This window comes from Paramacrobiotus metropolitanus, unplaced genomic scaffold (assembly GCF_019649055.1).
Source record: "Paramacrobiotus metropolitanus isolate TYO unplaced genomic scaffold, Prichtersi_v1.0 Parri_scaffold0000154, whole genome shotgun sequence".
Classification (NCBI taxonomy): Eukaryota; Metazoa; Tardigrada; class Eutardigrada; order Parachela; family Macrobiotidae; genus Paramacrobiotus; species Paramacrobiotus metropolitanus.
The window spans coordinates 78,791-93,009 of NW_026570374.1; the positions used below are offsets into that span (position 1 = coordinate 78,791).

At 46.5% G+C, this 14,219-nt stretch overlaps 3 protein-coding genes across 3 annotated transcripts; 1 reads left to right on the forward strand and 2 right to left on the reverse strand.

Annotated features, from left to right (window-relative positions):
* The first annotated feature begins 1,269 nt into the window (after nt 1-1,269).
* LOC129599759 (major facilitator superfamily domain-containing protein 6-like) lies at nt 1,270-5,282 on the forward strand. Its single transcript, XM_055498071.1, has 8 exons — nt 1,270-1,392; nt 1,649-1,948; nt 2,324-2,774; nt 2,917-3,314; nt 3,367-3,667; nt 3,873-4,216; nt 4,618-4,782; nt 4,838-5,282. Exons 1-8 carry the CDS (start codon nt 1,362-1,364, stop codon nt 5,107-5,109), a joined length of 2,262 nt encoding a protein of 753 aa, XP_055354046.1. The 5' UTR covers nt 1,270-1,361; the 3' UTR covers nt 5,110-5,282.
* Nucleotides 5,283-5,471: 189 nt separating this feature from the next.
* Nucleotides 5,472-9,559, reverse strand: LOC129599758 (uncharacterized). The gene is made up of 2 exons (XM_055498070.1): nt 7,804-9,559; nt 5,472-6,080 (listed from the first exon to the last, which is right to left on the reverse strand). Exons 1-2 carry the CDS (start codon nt 8,477-8,479, stop codon nt 5,638-5,640), a joined length of 1,119 nt encoding a protein of 372 aa, XP_055354045.1. The 5' UTR covers nt 8,480-9,559; the 3' UTR covers nt 5,472-5,637.
* Nucleotides 9,560-10,139: 580 nt separating this feature from the next.
* Nucleotides 10,140-11,237, reverse strand: LOC129599768 (uncharacterized). Its single transcript, XM_055498081.1, has 2 exons — nt 10,812-11,237; nt 10,140-10,701 (listed from the first exon to the last, which is right to left on the reverse strand). The coding sequence occupies exon 2, from the start codon at nt 10,698-10,700 to the stop codon at nt 10,140-10,142; it is 561 nt and encodes a 186-aa protein (XP_055354056.1). The 5' UTR covers nt 10,701; nt 10,812-11,237.
* Between the last annotated feature and the right edge of the window lie 2,982 nt (nt 11,238-14,219).

Sequence of the window (14,219 nt, forward strand, 5' to 3'; positions counted from 1 at the left end):
ATCAGCCTCAACGTTGATCACGCGCCCACGGTACGACGGCCGGCCGGCCCGGTACGGAGCCGACAAATTAAGTTTTTGGAAATGTGATCATTTTGTGTTAGAAAGGTTAGTGAATTCAGAAATATTAATCTACCTAATTGATAATTTTTTAGGATAACGCAGTAAGAGTATTGAAGAAAAGTTTGCAGTTGACTAAGACCGAGAAAATACAACTCGGTTTGCGGTCCGGTTTAAGCTGAACCGGTCAAGGAAAAATTTAGCAGTAATGTATCGTACGTACGGCTGAACGTACGACTGGAGAAATTACTAATTATTTTATTTTTTTTACTTGAGTATCTTCGTCGACGTGATTTTCCGGAAGAGTCTCCAGCGCGGGGGCAGGATCAGCAGGGAGCGCGGCCGCGACCAGTAAGGGTGCGTTGGGTCGGCCTGTATCGCCAATGCGGATCTCTCCAGCGTCCACCAGCCACTGCAGCACAACGGGATCGACTAGATCCATCTTGAACACGTGATATTTTAGTAAAGCCACAAAAGGTTGATAAGAAATACAGGCACACTGGGGCAGTAATTCGGGAAAGGTTAAATATAAAAAATAATAAAATTTTTTTTGTACAAAAAATACTGTAATAATTTTTTGTACCATAAGATGTATTTTTAAAATAAAAATTTACAACTTGGATTGAATCATTGACAGACACAATTCACAAGATGGATTCGTTCAGCGCACGTGGATTAAGCACGTGGCGTTCCGCAGTAAATTTGCACGTTTTATATCGTACTGCAGTAGTGTACGAGTAAGTACTTACAATGGACGCAAAAATGAGCAACTCTTGTTGAGTCAACAAGGCTAGCCTGTTGCGCAATTGACAATGAATGAGAGAGCAGAGAGACGTTAGAAAGCGATGACCGGCGTTAGCCACTGGCACTGACCCACTGACGCTGTCTGACAGCCAGTCTGCCTGCGCTCCCGCGCAAAATGCAGCTGCCGCCCGCAGAGCGGCAACCGGCGGATGCACCGCACAGCACTGTACTCGAACCAGAACGAAGCGTTCGCCGCTTATCGGTTTTTATGGCCATTCCCGCGTCGGTTATGCAGTATAACGGGAAACTGAACGGTTCTCGTTAAATTTATTTCCTCAACAGTTGGCTGCAAAAATACTAAAGCCCGTTTTATGATCCACGAGGCTTACGTGCGCGCTTGTCGGGAAGATTTCTCCACCCTTATATATATAAAATGCGCGCTGCTGGTTGTATAAACATCTGTTTCGACTGAGTCCTTAAAGTTGCATAAGAAATTTAATGGATTTGGAGGATTCTCAGAGAAATAATAAATCCAGTGATTATACGACGTTGGCCAATCAATGGCTGCGAAGAAGGCAGTCGAACGTTGCGGTACATGTGATTTGTGTATGTACTGTACGTAAATAGCGGCTCTGACCGGAAACACGCCAGTCAGTATTCTATTCACCTGGCTGTGAACGGTTCCGCTGCATTAGTACTCGTATACGATTGTAACTTGTTGCGTGTTTATCGTTATTTTTTCGATCCTGTATCTTTGTTGTTCGACTGATTTCAATTATGGTATAATTATTATACGTACATAATTATTATACGTACATAAAGTATACAAGCTTCGTTCAATTATCAGCATACGCCGGATACTGCGTTACTGTTGAAATATTCGAATTCGCTGCATGCCGGCATTTGTCCCCGCCTTTACGTCGTCATGTCAGCCCCCCGGAAGTCGGTGCGTTTGAGTCGGAAGTGTCGTACATCCCCAACGGCAGCGGTGACGAGCGGAAGCCGTCCAGCAGCGGGGACGATGGAAGCGGCGGTTACGGCGCGACACTGCCGGCATTTATAGATGCTCGTAAAAGGAAGCCGGCATGGTTCCATATCAACTACAAACTGGTCCCGCTTAAAGTCCTTATGCTCCTTATGTACGGAGGTCAGTACACATGATAAACATTAAAATATAAATACGCCGACGGTTACAAAATGATTAAAAGCGCTCAAAAAGATTATTATAAATTAAAATAGCTGCAATACGTATGTATTAAAAATTATTATTTTATTACGTTGTTTAATTAAGACTATATCTATACAAGCACTAGTAATTTAATTTTTAATTACTTACTGTGACTGGTTCTGGATTAGCCAAATCATTAACGATATAATTGTTACTATCGTTAATATTAAAGTGCTCAGTATAACGCGTCATAGTCCGTAATTAATCAGTATTCAGTATGATTATTATTGTTTTAATTTTCTGTAAATAGTTAGGGTATACAAAGTACGAGCGGAAGTGGCGTTGTTTATGCAGGCATCGCGGCGCTGTACCCGTACTTGTCGGTGCACATGAAGAGCGTGGGCCTGTCCCTGACGGAGTCGGCCATCATCTACGGCATCCTGCCCTTCTTCAGCTGTCTGGGCCCGCTGCTGGGCGGCTTCCTGGCCGACAAGATCGGCAACTACAAGCTGGTCCTCATCGGCTTCAACCTCTTCAGCATCCTCGTCCACCTCCTGCTCTGCTTCGCCGTCCCCTCCGCCGTCTCCCGCATCCACATGACCGACTTCCAGCACGTCCGCTTCAACCTCACCCTGCCCTGCGCCGCCGCCCCGGGCCGGCTGCCGGCGCCGCTGGACCGCCCGCTGCTGAGTGACCTTTCGGTGATGGACCAGGACTGCCTGCCCAACACCACCTCCTGGCCGGGCCCGGACGCCCTGGAGTCGCAGATCCAGCTGCGGGAATGCCGTGCCTATGGCCGTTGCGGGTCAGCACGGCTCATTAATTAGTTCAATAATATACATATATACAGATACGTGATACGTTATATATATATTACATATACGTTATATAAAAAATATATATATGTTGTATGAATAATATATATACGTTAAGGCCGTGTTTAACAGAAACGCCAGTAGTCTGTGCGTGGACGCCACCACTTCCGGTTGGCGCCACTGCCTCCCCCTGGCGGACAGCAGCACCGGCGACACTTCCGGTCCGCGCCTGACCAACGCTTTCATCCAGCGCATCGCCCGCACCAACGACTGGTGGATCCAGCAGTTCTCCCTCAACGGCCAGTCCTCCACGCGCCTCGGCTGCCGCGCCGCCGACCACCCGGACTGCGAGGTGCGCTGCGCGGCGGTTGTGGGTCTCCTAGGCAGCTGCCGGGTGCTGACGCCGCCGGCCAACCATACCCTCGTCTTCGTGCTGTACTTCGCTCTGCGCATGCTTGCCGGCATGGTCGGCTCCACGCTGATGCCGCTGATGGACGCCGCCGCCTACCAGATGTCGGAGGAGCACGGAGGTCAGTCCCCGAAAGGTCACGGGCGCTCCGTAATCAACCGGGTGTGTTGCAGGTGATCTGGGATTTCAGCGGATGTTCTCGCTGATCGGCGTGGCCATCTTCCCGCCGCTGTCGGGGTACCTGGTGGGCGTGGCCTCGCAGTACACCGGCTCGCCCAACTACGCGCCCTCCTTCATTACCTTCGGCGCCATGCACTCGGCCGCACTGGTCATCAGTTGTTTCATGACGTTGAGTCTGCGCAACGCCGCCGAGAACATCGTCTCCAACATGGGCCAGATGCTGCGCAATCCCAAGGTCTTCGTCTTCGTCGTCATGATGTTCCTGGCGGGATGCGCGTGGGGATTTCTGGAAAAGTCAGTGTTAAGCGCAGCTACTGACGGTTGTGTGCTAGCATTAAATTAAAATAAATCATAATAAATTAACATCCAATTTTAAAAAAATTTAAAAAACAAAAGAAAATATCCATATATAAAATTTGTCATAATAAAAATGAATAAAGTATTAAATTCAAATTAAATTTAGATTAAATTAAATTAAAATAAGATAAAATTTGGGCAGCTACCTGTTCTGGTTCATGGAGGACCTGCAGTCGCCGACGTGGGTGCTGGGCATGACCAACACGGTCGCCTCGGTGGCGGCGCTGCCGGTGGTGGCCGGAAGCACGTGGATCATGCGGCACATGGGCCACACCAAGGTCTTCATCGGCTGCTTCCTGCTGTACGGCTGCCGCTTCTTCGCCTACAGCTCCACCTACAACCCCTTCCTCATCCTCCCCGTCGAGATCCTCGAGGCCTTCACCACCTCCCTGCTGTGGGTGGTCGCCTCCGTGTATTGCGGCAAAATTGCGCCCGATTATTTGGCCACGTTGCAGGGCGTCATCGGCAGCGTACATTACGCGATGGGTATATATATAATATACATATATTCAAATTGGGCATATTTTATGTATATTTATTACATAACTTATTTTAAAATACTTACTTCCAGTTTATTATAAGTTACTTTTTGAATTTTTATACGTAAATATATAGAACAAATAAAGGTGCAGTATTTATCTTAACATGCAATCCTTATCCCGTATTTACGGTGCTGTATTGTACATATGTACATGTATCAAGTAATTAATATTAATGGCATCTGTAATTTCATATGCCACAAGCTTTTGCGCAATATGAATACCGACATCTACCGTACTCGTAAGTATATATGCTACAAGGCGCAAGCGCAGAACATTTGTGCAATGAAGAGCAGCGTTATGGGAACGGCAGGTCATATTAAAGGTGACGACCTTGTCCTGGTGTAGGTCGCGGCGTGGGCGGCCTGGCCGGGGGCGTGATGTTTGAGAAGCTGCAGCCGCGGCTGACCTACATCATCTGGGGCAGCGGCTGCATGGTGGTGGGCCTCATCTACGCCGTCCTGCATTACGCCTGGTTGAAGCGTGTGCCCAATCCGCAGCGCACGGATGCCGGTACATATACACAACTATGCGTTTTATCGAATATATGAAATTATATAATTGACAGACGGCATGCGGCGTCCGAGCCAGCTGAGTCCGGAAGACGAGAAGATGCTGCAGCGCTTCGCCAAGATGGACGCCTTCACGCGTCGCTACACGGCCGCCAACATCCTGGCCGAGAGCGAGGAGTCGCCGTCCGCCGCGGGTAGAGACTCGCCGCGACGCGGTTCGGACGTCTCGGAGACGGAGAGCCTGCAGAAGGTCAGGGCGGCCGCCGCCGGGCGCCGCAAGAGCACGCTGGTGCCCACCGTGGCCGGCATGCGTAGCGCCAGACGCTGAGACCGCAGTACTTCCGGTCCACATTTTATTCTGTACACATACTAAAATGGCAAAATGGCCAACGCTTGCGGCGTATATATGCGACTAAAGAGTAATGTGTGCGGTGTTCATTGGCTAACTGAATTCTTCGAACAAAGTGACCAAAAGGTCACTGCTGAACCTGTTTGCTTAAAATATTCACAAATTAATAAGAGATATGCATATGTATATAATTATCATATGTACAAGTATTTAATTGTGCGACATAAAGGTCACGATAATTATGATAAACCATTTGCAAATTAATATGGAATTAATTTATTTTGTGATTTTGTTGTGCAACATGAAGGTCACGACAAAATGTATAAATTATCCAGATTATTTACAAATCAATGCGAGATATATTATATGTGTAATTTTATTGTGCAGCGTAAAGGTCACGTTGGATATCAAAAATAATTTACAAAATGGTGAAATCCAATAAAGGAAAGATCGGTGTGCAATCACGGTAAAGGTCATGATCAGGTGAGTGAGGCATGTACAATTTCGTTATATAAGAGTGGTGCGGGGCCGGCAGCGCAGGATGCTGATAACCTCCTTGCGGAGACCGTCCAGACAGAAGAGGTAGATGAGGGGATCGGTGCAGTAGAGGAGGCCGTAGTTGGCGGTGACGGCCAGCAGGATGTCGGGGTGGAAGTAGGCGGGGTTGTTCAAGAGGAGGTAGTAGGTCAGTTTGGGGCCCCAGAAGAACATCTCCGCCGACACCAGTAGACAGAACAGGTACAGCTTGGGGTCCTTGCGCAGGAACTGCAGAAAGGTCAGGGTCTGGGAGGAGGGCGGTTTGGAGGCGTGGCTGGGGGTCTGGCTGCAGTGGCTGGGGTAGCTGGGCAGGGGCGCCAGGCTGGACTGCCGCGAGTGCCGTCCGGGGAGGCTGGCCGGGTTGAAGGAGCACACTTCCGAGGGCTCGTACTTCACCATGTCGTCCGTGGGCTCTGCAATGCAGTGCCCAGTTAATAGGCCATTGCAGTAGTTTTGTGTATGTATAAAGGATGCGTATTAAATTAACCGTAAGATATATATACATACGTAGTATACCTGTAATTATTTACGTGTTTCAATTTGATATTGATAATATTATTCTTAGTTTCATATTAAATCGAAATACGCGTATAATTACAGTTACGTATGCACGTACAGTACGTACATAAATATATATAACCTGTAACTGTGCTATATAGAAAGATATACAAATTTTATATAAATTCAGTAAATAAGTATAGGTTGAATTATATGGGTTCTTGTTTATAGATAATTATTCTAATTATTATCCTACAGATGCGTTTCACAACGATGTACTGTACGGTATTATGTGTTACGTATAACCTAGTGTAGGCGTTAAGGTACGGGTAAATCAAACATTAAACAGATGGGTACATAACGCTATGTATTAAGCGTTAATGAGGGTAAAGGTCACGTTCATGCAGTGCTAGAGACGAAGCGGAAGCAGCGCGTTGACAAGGACGGCTTAACCGGTAAATAAGCCGGCGTGGAAGACGCAATCAGCGGCTGCCGCAGTCTCAAGGAGCAGTCGATGGCAGTTCGCCGGTAGTGCGGTCGGGATCGATTAGCACTGTTGACTGTTTACAGCCGGCGCCATTGAAATCTGAATAGCCATCCAGAATCTCGATTCATGTCTCCTCTTTCACTGCACCCGGCACATGTGTCAACGTTTCTTGTTGGTTTTTTAAAGCATTAACAGTAGCGCATATACGTCATATATATATGTCATATATGCAGATACCACAATGATGCATATAATTATTTCTTTGTTCTGCATCGCAGCAAAAAGACCCGTAATTAACCCAGTTCCAAGCAGCCGGCACCGGCTTCGCCCCTCTGTATAGTATAAGCGTCACTCCGGATGTCGAATGACGTCACACCGGATGACGACGAAACCGCAGAAATCACTGCTTTTTCTCAAGCCGTTAACGCTACCCCGCTAATGCGCGTAAAGTACGGTACATTAAGTTAAAAGCCGAACCCAGGGGCGTTTGCCGGCCGGCGTCGTTTTTTGTCTTCGTTTGCTCGCTCGATAATTATTCGCTTAAAGCGTTGCGGCGGATGGCGGAATATGGGAGGATCAATCAATGCGCCTGATTGTTTACAAGCGGATATAACAGTTACTCGTAACAGTCCTTAATATTAATACAGATCTGTACTTGGTACATCTTTAAGCGCACCGCATCGAAAACACAGTAGCATATTACTTTTTTTGGGCAAACTTTTCACATACTTTCCCAAGGTTTTCATTATAAAATAATAAAGACGCTACAAAATTTGGTATAGTGAAAACAACAGTGCCGGCCATGAATAACATTAAGCTCCGCTCTGTATAATACAATTGCCGCAACCCATTTTGAACTGATAAAACATTCCGCATGTTGATCAATATAGATATTGCAAATCATCAGCCTCGGCTGTTTAAAGAGGAGGAGGATAAATAATATTAATTTCGATTTATTTGTCGATTTTCCAATTCGATTTTTCTGCTTTAACTGCTTCGACCAGCGTGCGGTAATTGCGTCAGTTAAAAAGATGTGATACAAAAAAAATAAAAAAATAAAAAAGAATAAATAAAACACATCTAATATACGAGTACATTATAAAAATTACTGTGTCATATTGTATAAATTGTTTGGATGTATTTAAACTTACCGGGTAAGGCGTAACTGTGCATCCGCATCCGTCTCAGGCGTTTGTGCCAGACCTTGGCGACCACCAGCGGGGCGGCGGCGTAGGTGGCCAGGATGGGCAGTCCGTAGAGCATCAGCTGGACAGTGATGGCGTGCAGCGGACACGCGTAGATATCCACGAAGCACTGCCATTCGTCGGCGGCTAGCCGGCGCCGGCCGTCCAGCAACAGCAGCGGCAACGCCCACAAATGGGCGTAGGCCAGCGCCAGCCCGCTCAACGCCGTCACCGCCGCCAGGCTATTGGCCTTGCGGTACAGCAGCGGCCAGCAGACGGCCAGCAGGCGGTCGTAGGCGATGAAGAGGTGCTGCAGGATCGGCAGGCAGTACAACGTCCACACGCAGTACAGGTAGAACCGGCACGCCACCCGTCCCATGTCCCACCGCCCCAGGAGGCTGTGGCGGGCCAGCAGCGGCGTGGCGGTGAAGATGAGGAGCAGGTTGGACAGGCACAGGTGCAGGACGTGCGCCGTGAAGGGCGTCAGGAGGCTGCGGCGGCGCGCGAAGGCGGCGATGATGAGGAGGTTGAGGAGGCCGCCCACCACGGCGGTCAGCACGATGGTTAGGCTGCACACCGTCGTGAAGAGGGAGCGTGTGGGCACGGATGTGTTGGAGAGGCTGGCGTTGGCTGACCACTCCATAAGCTTGCGTTAATCATTAATTCCCTGTTATATATCCAGAAATAAACAAGGAAGCATCCAAGAACATCCAAGAAACGGCGCTTGGTTGAGGGTCAGTTGAATAAAAATAATCGCCGCTGCGTTACTACTTTATTCGTATAATAATCCGGATATGGGGCAAAAGTTATCCAGGGAACATCCCAAAAATATCCAGTCAACGCTTGGTTAAGTTGAAGGTAAGTTGAATAAAAATAATCGCCGCTGCGTGAAGCGCTTATTGGATAGTCTGTCGGGAAAATTTGCCGGTATATGCATTATATACAGATTTGTGCATATATGAAATACTCAATATATATCCAACAAATATCCAATGCAAGTCAGGTTGAGGGTCAGTGGAATAAAAATAATCGCCGCTGCGTTGAACGTTAATTCGATAACAGGAAGGATATTTTCCGGTATACACGTAGCAACATATCTACGACACCCGCCTGCAAATTCCTGTAAGAAACACCGGTGAGCCGCGGATCCCGCGAAGCGGACAGTTAAATGCAATTTTCCGCTGAGGAGGATTCGCTGGCGGTGGAGCCGGGAATTGGAGGCGCATTAAGCGATCCAGAGAGACAGCAGCGCCATCCAACCCAGCGGGATATAATTACGCTGACTGGGCCGCGTAAATCTGCAGATAAATTCGGTGTAGGTGAGCGCGAGTGTGGAGAGTCAACCGTCAACAGTCAACAGCGCCAGCATTACTCCCGGCATCCGATTACACTCCGCACCGGATGTGCCGTCGTCACCGCCATCAAGATTATTGCCGGCACGTGATACATACATAACAACCAGCACTGCTAAACGCCGCTGCTTGTTAACAACTTAACACTACGTACAAAAATAGCGCGTATATTGTAGTAGCCTTCCAACTTCTTATCGATGCATATAAAAAAGTCTCCGCTTTCCGCGATCAATGCCGACAGAAGTAGTGCACTTTGTTATGCTGGCGAAGTCAATAATGTATTGATGAGGAATAAGTGTACGCGTGCCGGCACGACAAGGTAAACGACAGCGTACAATAACGGCCAAAAAAACACCCGATTGTGGTGCGGCGTGTACAGTTACAGCATTGGGAAAATAAAGGAGCGAGTAGACCGACGTCTTGACTGCGCTTTCCAGCTACTGAGCAACCGGAAGTCAGTGCCAACACGCTGCAGCGCCGGCAGCGGCTTCTTGCCGGTGTCAGTACATGTACAGCTACGTGACTGTTGAGTGTTGACATTCAGAAGAATCTGGCGGGGATATGTGCATATGTGTGATTGCGAGAGAGAGCGGAGAGTTGTAAGAGTGAAAGAGGTTTTTTAGGGAATAATTGCCGCGGGGCAGGTGGGCGTCGATTACGTCTAATGCGCCTAATACGCGCTGCTTATATATACCGAGTACCGACATATGCAGGGATACGTAATACGTGCATGTCAGCCCGGCGTTGTTTAACGGCGTCTTGGCACGCCAGCTGCCGCTTCCGTGCGCCCTCGTCTTACCCAATAACCACTTCCGGTCGGCGGAAATAGTCCCGGGTTTCTACGTTACAAGTTAGCGCAGTCGCACGCCACGCACCGTTTTGGCTGCGATAAAACCCGGCACGTGCACGATTAGGCCTGACGGTGCAGTTTTACACACAACCGGCGTTCATTCACTGATTTTTACGTAATGCAGCCAACGTTCGCATATAAAGTAATAATAAAAAATAGTTGTATTGCGGAAAATGGGAATTAATTAAGGATAAAATTTTTGCTTGATTAAATTTGGTCAAGGACGCTCTGGAGGTCTGGGTGGACTGGCCATCCGGTCCGATGGTGGCGCGCGCCTTCTCTCCCAGTTTCCGCATCGTCTCGCGGTACGGGCTCTTCCCGTCGCCCGCTTCCCTCCACCCGGCCACCGTCTGGATGGCCTCGACGATCTCTTCCGCCGGGACCACCCGCCCGATGACCCCGGTGCCCTTGATCGTCTTCCCGGCGCCCAACTGCTCCAGCATGATCGCGTTGACGTGCTGGTCGCCGAACATCGGCCAACCGACCACCGGGACCCCGTAGGACGCCGCCTCCAGGCTGCTGTTCCAGCCGCAGTGGCTGACGAAGACCCCCGCGGCCGGGTGACCCAGGACGCGCTTCTGCGGCGCCCACGGCACGATCAGGTCCAGGTCCAGGGTGTCGGCACCGGACACCACGTTCTCCTTCTGGAGGTACTCCTGCATGCTGGAAGAGACGCAGCGGATGAATGTCTCGTAGTGCAGGTTGAGGTCAGCCACTTTCCACCATAGTGGCTTTGCGCACTGTACAACAGCTACGTTCGATCAGTCACTTACTTAGCGGCTCGGCACACAAGGATGGTAGCTGCGCATGCTCACTAATATAGCGATTCCGTCTGATGTTTGGTCGGTCATCCGCTCTCATCGCTGTAACTTTGTCAAAGTCCAACAAACAAAATCAGTCAGTGTCAACGTCCAATGCGTAAATGTCAAAGTCCAAGTTTAGTTAAAATCAAGTTCAAGTCAAAAAGTACTCAGTAGAGAATATATGCCTCGGTCGTGGGAACATGACTTCAAACGTGCAGGAACGGACGTCTCCAAGCTTCAGTTCAAGCGGGAGGGTCTTTCTACTTGAGCAGATTTCCGACTGCTGCCGATTGTTAACGGCTGGTTCTGTAACTTCAGCCACAGCAAACTAGTAATACAGAAATAAACATTTTTCTGATGCTTTTTGCTTATCGACAAGTGCAGTTGGTGGCGGTGCATTCTGAAAAGGTGATCAGCGGAATAAGGATTAATTAGCAACGGGCTGAACGGGGCCATCAGGCGAGCCGAGGGTATATGAGGCGTAGCGCGCTCAGCGTTTGTCATTTCGGTAGAACCTGCATATCGCGGACCAGATGGACAGTGGCTAGCTTGCCATTACAGAATTTACAGTACATACGAAAGCACGTTGATTAAGTGACTTAAATCGGAAATTACAATCTATAATAATGTTTTTCATTATTCGTATCACAACTGTTGAACGAAATTAAAATTATACAAATTATAAATGTTGTAGTAAATGTTTAGTTCCTATATGAAATAGCTGCTTACAGTAATGTGCGGAAAGTTACTTCTTTCAGTGGAACGTCTACCCTAGTTATACGCGAATCCGCACGAGTATATCGGTGGTTACTCGGAATGATATTTTTCAAATTATAATACGCGTAAGTCTGCAAAACAACGTGAAAAGTATTCATTTTGGAACTGCATAATTTTTACGAACTGCGTACTTCCCCTACCCGTAAGGTCGCTTAAGTGAAACACTATGGTAAGTGAATGGGCGATGGTCATTTAAGTGAAACACCCAAAATAACATTCTCCACAGACCGATTTTCTTTCGGATTTTTTCCTCTTCCGATTTTTTCAGGATGTACCCTTTACAGAGTACTTGAAATTTTTAAAAAAGCTTGAACCGTTTTCTTGCAAATGCCTCGTAAAGAAATCAGTGACGAAAGCGTTTTAGCCACGCCACGAGTGCCACTGCACTACACTCAGATATTTGCAGTCACTGCCATACATGGGGGGTTGTTAATTCAATTCAGGTAAATTTATGTTCAAATGAATTTTTTCTTCGTTTGCTTGAAGTAGGTGTCATCAAACTGTCTTCGTTTTGCTCAAAATACACATCTTACACGGCGATGGTACAGCCGCCCATGTATGGCGGTGACTGCAAATATTTGAGCGTAGTGCAGTGGCACTCGTGGCGTGGCTAATACGCTTTCGTCACTGATTTCTTTACGAGGCATTTGCAAGAAAACGGTTCAAGCTTTTTTAAAAATTTCAAGTACTCTGTAAAGGGTACATCCTGTCGAATCGGAAGAGGAAAAAATCTGAAAGAAAATCGGTCTGTGGAAAATGTTATTTTGGGTGTTTCACTTAAACGACCATCGCCCATTCACTTACCATAGTGTTTCACTTAAGCGACCATACGGGTAGTGCATGCAAAGCCTGGCGGCGATGCTGGCATACGTTCAGGATAAATTTAGAGTTAATGCTATTATGTAGCTTGAACCAGTCATTTATATTTAAACGAGAAAAGAATTATCTGACGAGCGCATGAATAATAAAGTAAAAAATTTCTCGTACTTATTCCTTATAAGACGGTAACTCAGAAATTCGAAGGGAAATAAGGGAAACTTTAAGACTGGGCGATTTAGGACCAACAATGTTTTGCTGTTGCAAAATAATGCGCTATATTTTTTATCATTACAACGAATTTTTGTATACTGTATAATAACGAAAATTTTATTTAGCAGTACCTTGTTATACCTGTAGTTCGCCATGCGACATGGCACATGATGCTTATTGCAGATAACCAATATATTAAATGATATTGTAGGATCGGATTCCAGCATAAGAATGTAGACCTGATTAATAAAAGCGGTAAACATGCATTTTCCTTTAAATATGCGAAGTGAGACAATAAATAAATATAGATATTACAGTAAGTATATAGCTAAAACTCACCAGTCAGTGCTGATACCAAAATACAAGAACTCGAAGTGGAATTTTACAGAAAACCTGCTTATTAATGATTTGTATCGCCAACGATAAAAAAAGAGCTTGACTATAGTCTTATATGTACAAAGTCCCGTCCTACTCGGTAGTAGAACAGATGACAGCAAGCATGCGCACCTTTGCAGACACATATCAGCGATTGAATTGTTGCAAAGAACACCTCACTGTGCTTAAGTAGTCTATTATTATTTTTTATAAAAAAAAGCGCGTGAAGAAGGAAATTTAATTTTGCACAATTGGTTTCTTTTCATGAACGGGAAAAGTTGAGGTGGTCTCCGCAAACAGTTCAAAATCTAAACTAGGGTACCATTTTTTCCGTAGACGCGTATGGTATATGTAGCCACGCGGTTCTATCGAAATGACACGAAGGAAGCCGAAATCACACCTCAATTAGTGATGGCCCCGTCGCTAATTGCTAACTTTTTTCGCCGAACTGACTGATACCAGCGAAACTTAAATACGACTTCTACGAGTACCGACCGGAAAATAGAAATGCGAGTACCGGCCAAACCTGTGCACGCCGACCAGTGCCCTGACGCGGAAAGCGAGTGAATAACCGAGTGACCAGTGACCACTTTTGTTGGCTAACGTTCCGTACACATAGCCACACAATGTCATTAAACACGGATTTTTGCCGGTTGCATTACTCGGTACATCACTTCTTGGGAAAATTTGGGAAAATTTTTTGATTGGGAAAATTTTTCAATATTTTGATACCTGTATTAATTTTTTAATCACCTGTGGCACGTTCCGTACCAAAGGAAAAAAGTGGATTATTTTTTTCTCTCCTTGTAGTCACAGTAGACATGTGTACTTCATACAGGCTGTAGACACCACGTAGTCCTATCGGTAGTCACCTGGATTCTTAGGTTTCTTAGTTTTTTCCTTAGGATGTATACTTCTACAGGATGTCTACAAGGTGTCCACAGGTCACTTTTTGCACTTTAATGGATGAAAAGGATGAGTTTTTGCTCTCTTTTGTGTATTAAACAATAAAGAGCTGTTTCTGTGAGGAGGACTCTTAGCTGAGAGTTTACATTTGAATTTGGGCGAAACTTGGTGAGTACGATTTCAGTACAGGATAAAGCTTCTAAAGCTTCCCACAGATTTGCGTTTTTTTTAAAAATTGAAGTAATATGACTATTTCCTTAGAATTTCTAGCAATTCTTGCAGCAAGACCCT

Bases quoted from the DNA above. Each gene is read 5' to 3' on its own strand.
- LOC129599768 (XM_055498081.1), bottom strand. From the start codon at position 10,700: ATGCAGGAGTACCTCCAGAAGGAGAACGTGGTGTCCGGTGCCGACACC.
- LOC129599759 (XM_055498071.1), top strand. From the start codon at position 1,362: ATGGCTGCGAAGAAGGCAGTCGAACGTTGCG. The intron at 1,393-1,648 runs GTACATGTGATT...TTCAATTATCAG, and splicing joins GAAGGCAGTCGAACGTTGCG to CATACGCCGGATACTGCGTT. The intron at 4,217-4,617 runs GTATATATATAA...GTCCTGGTGTAG, and splicing joins CAGCGTACATTACGCGATGG to GTCGCGGCGTGGGCGGCCTG.
- LOC129599758 (XM_055498070.1), bottom strand. From the start codon at position 8,479: ATGGAGTGGTCAGCCAACGCCAGCCTCTCCAACACATCCGTGCCCACA. The intron at 6,081-7,803 runs GTAAGTTTAAAT...ACTGCATTGCAG, and splicing joins GCACAGTTACGCCTTACCCG to AGCCCACGGACGACATGGTG.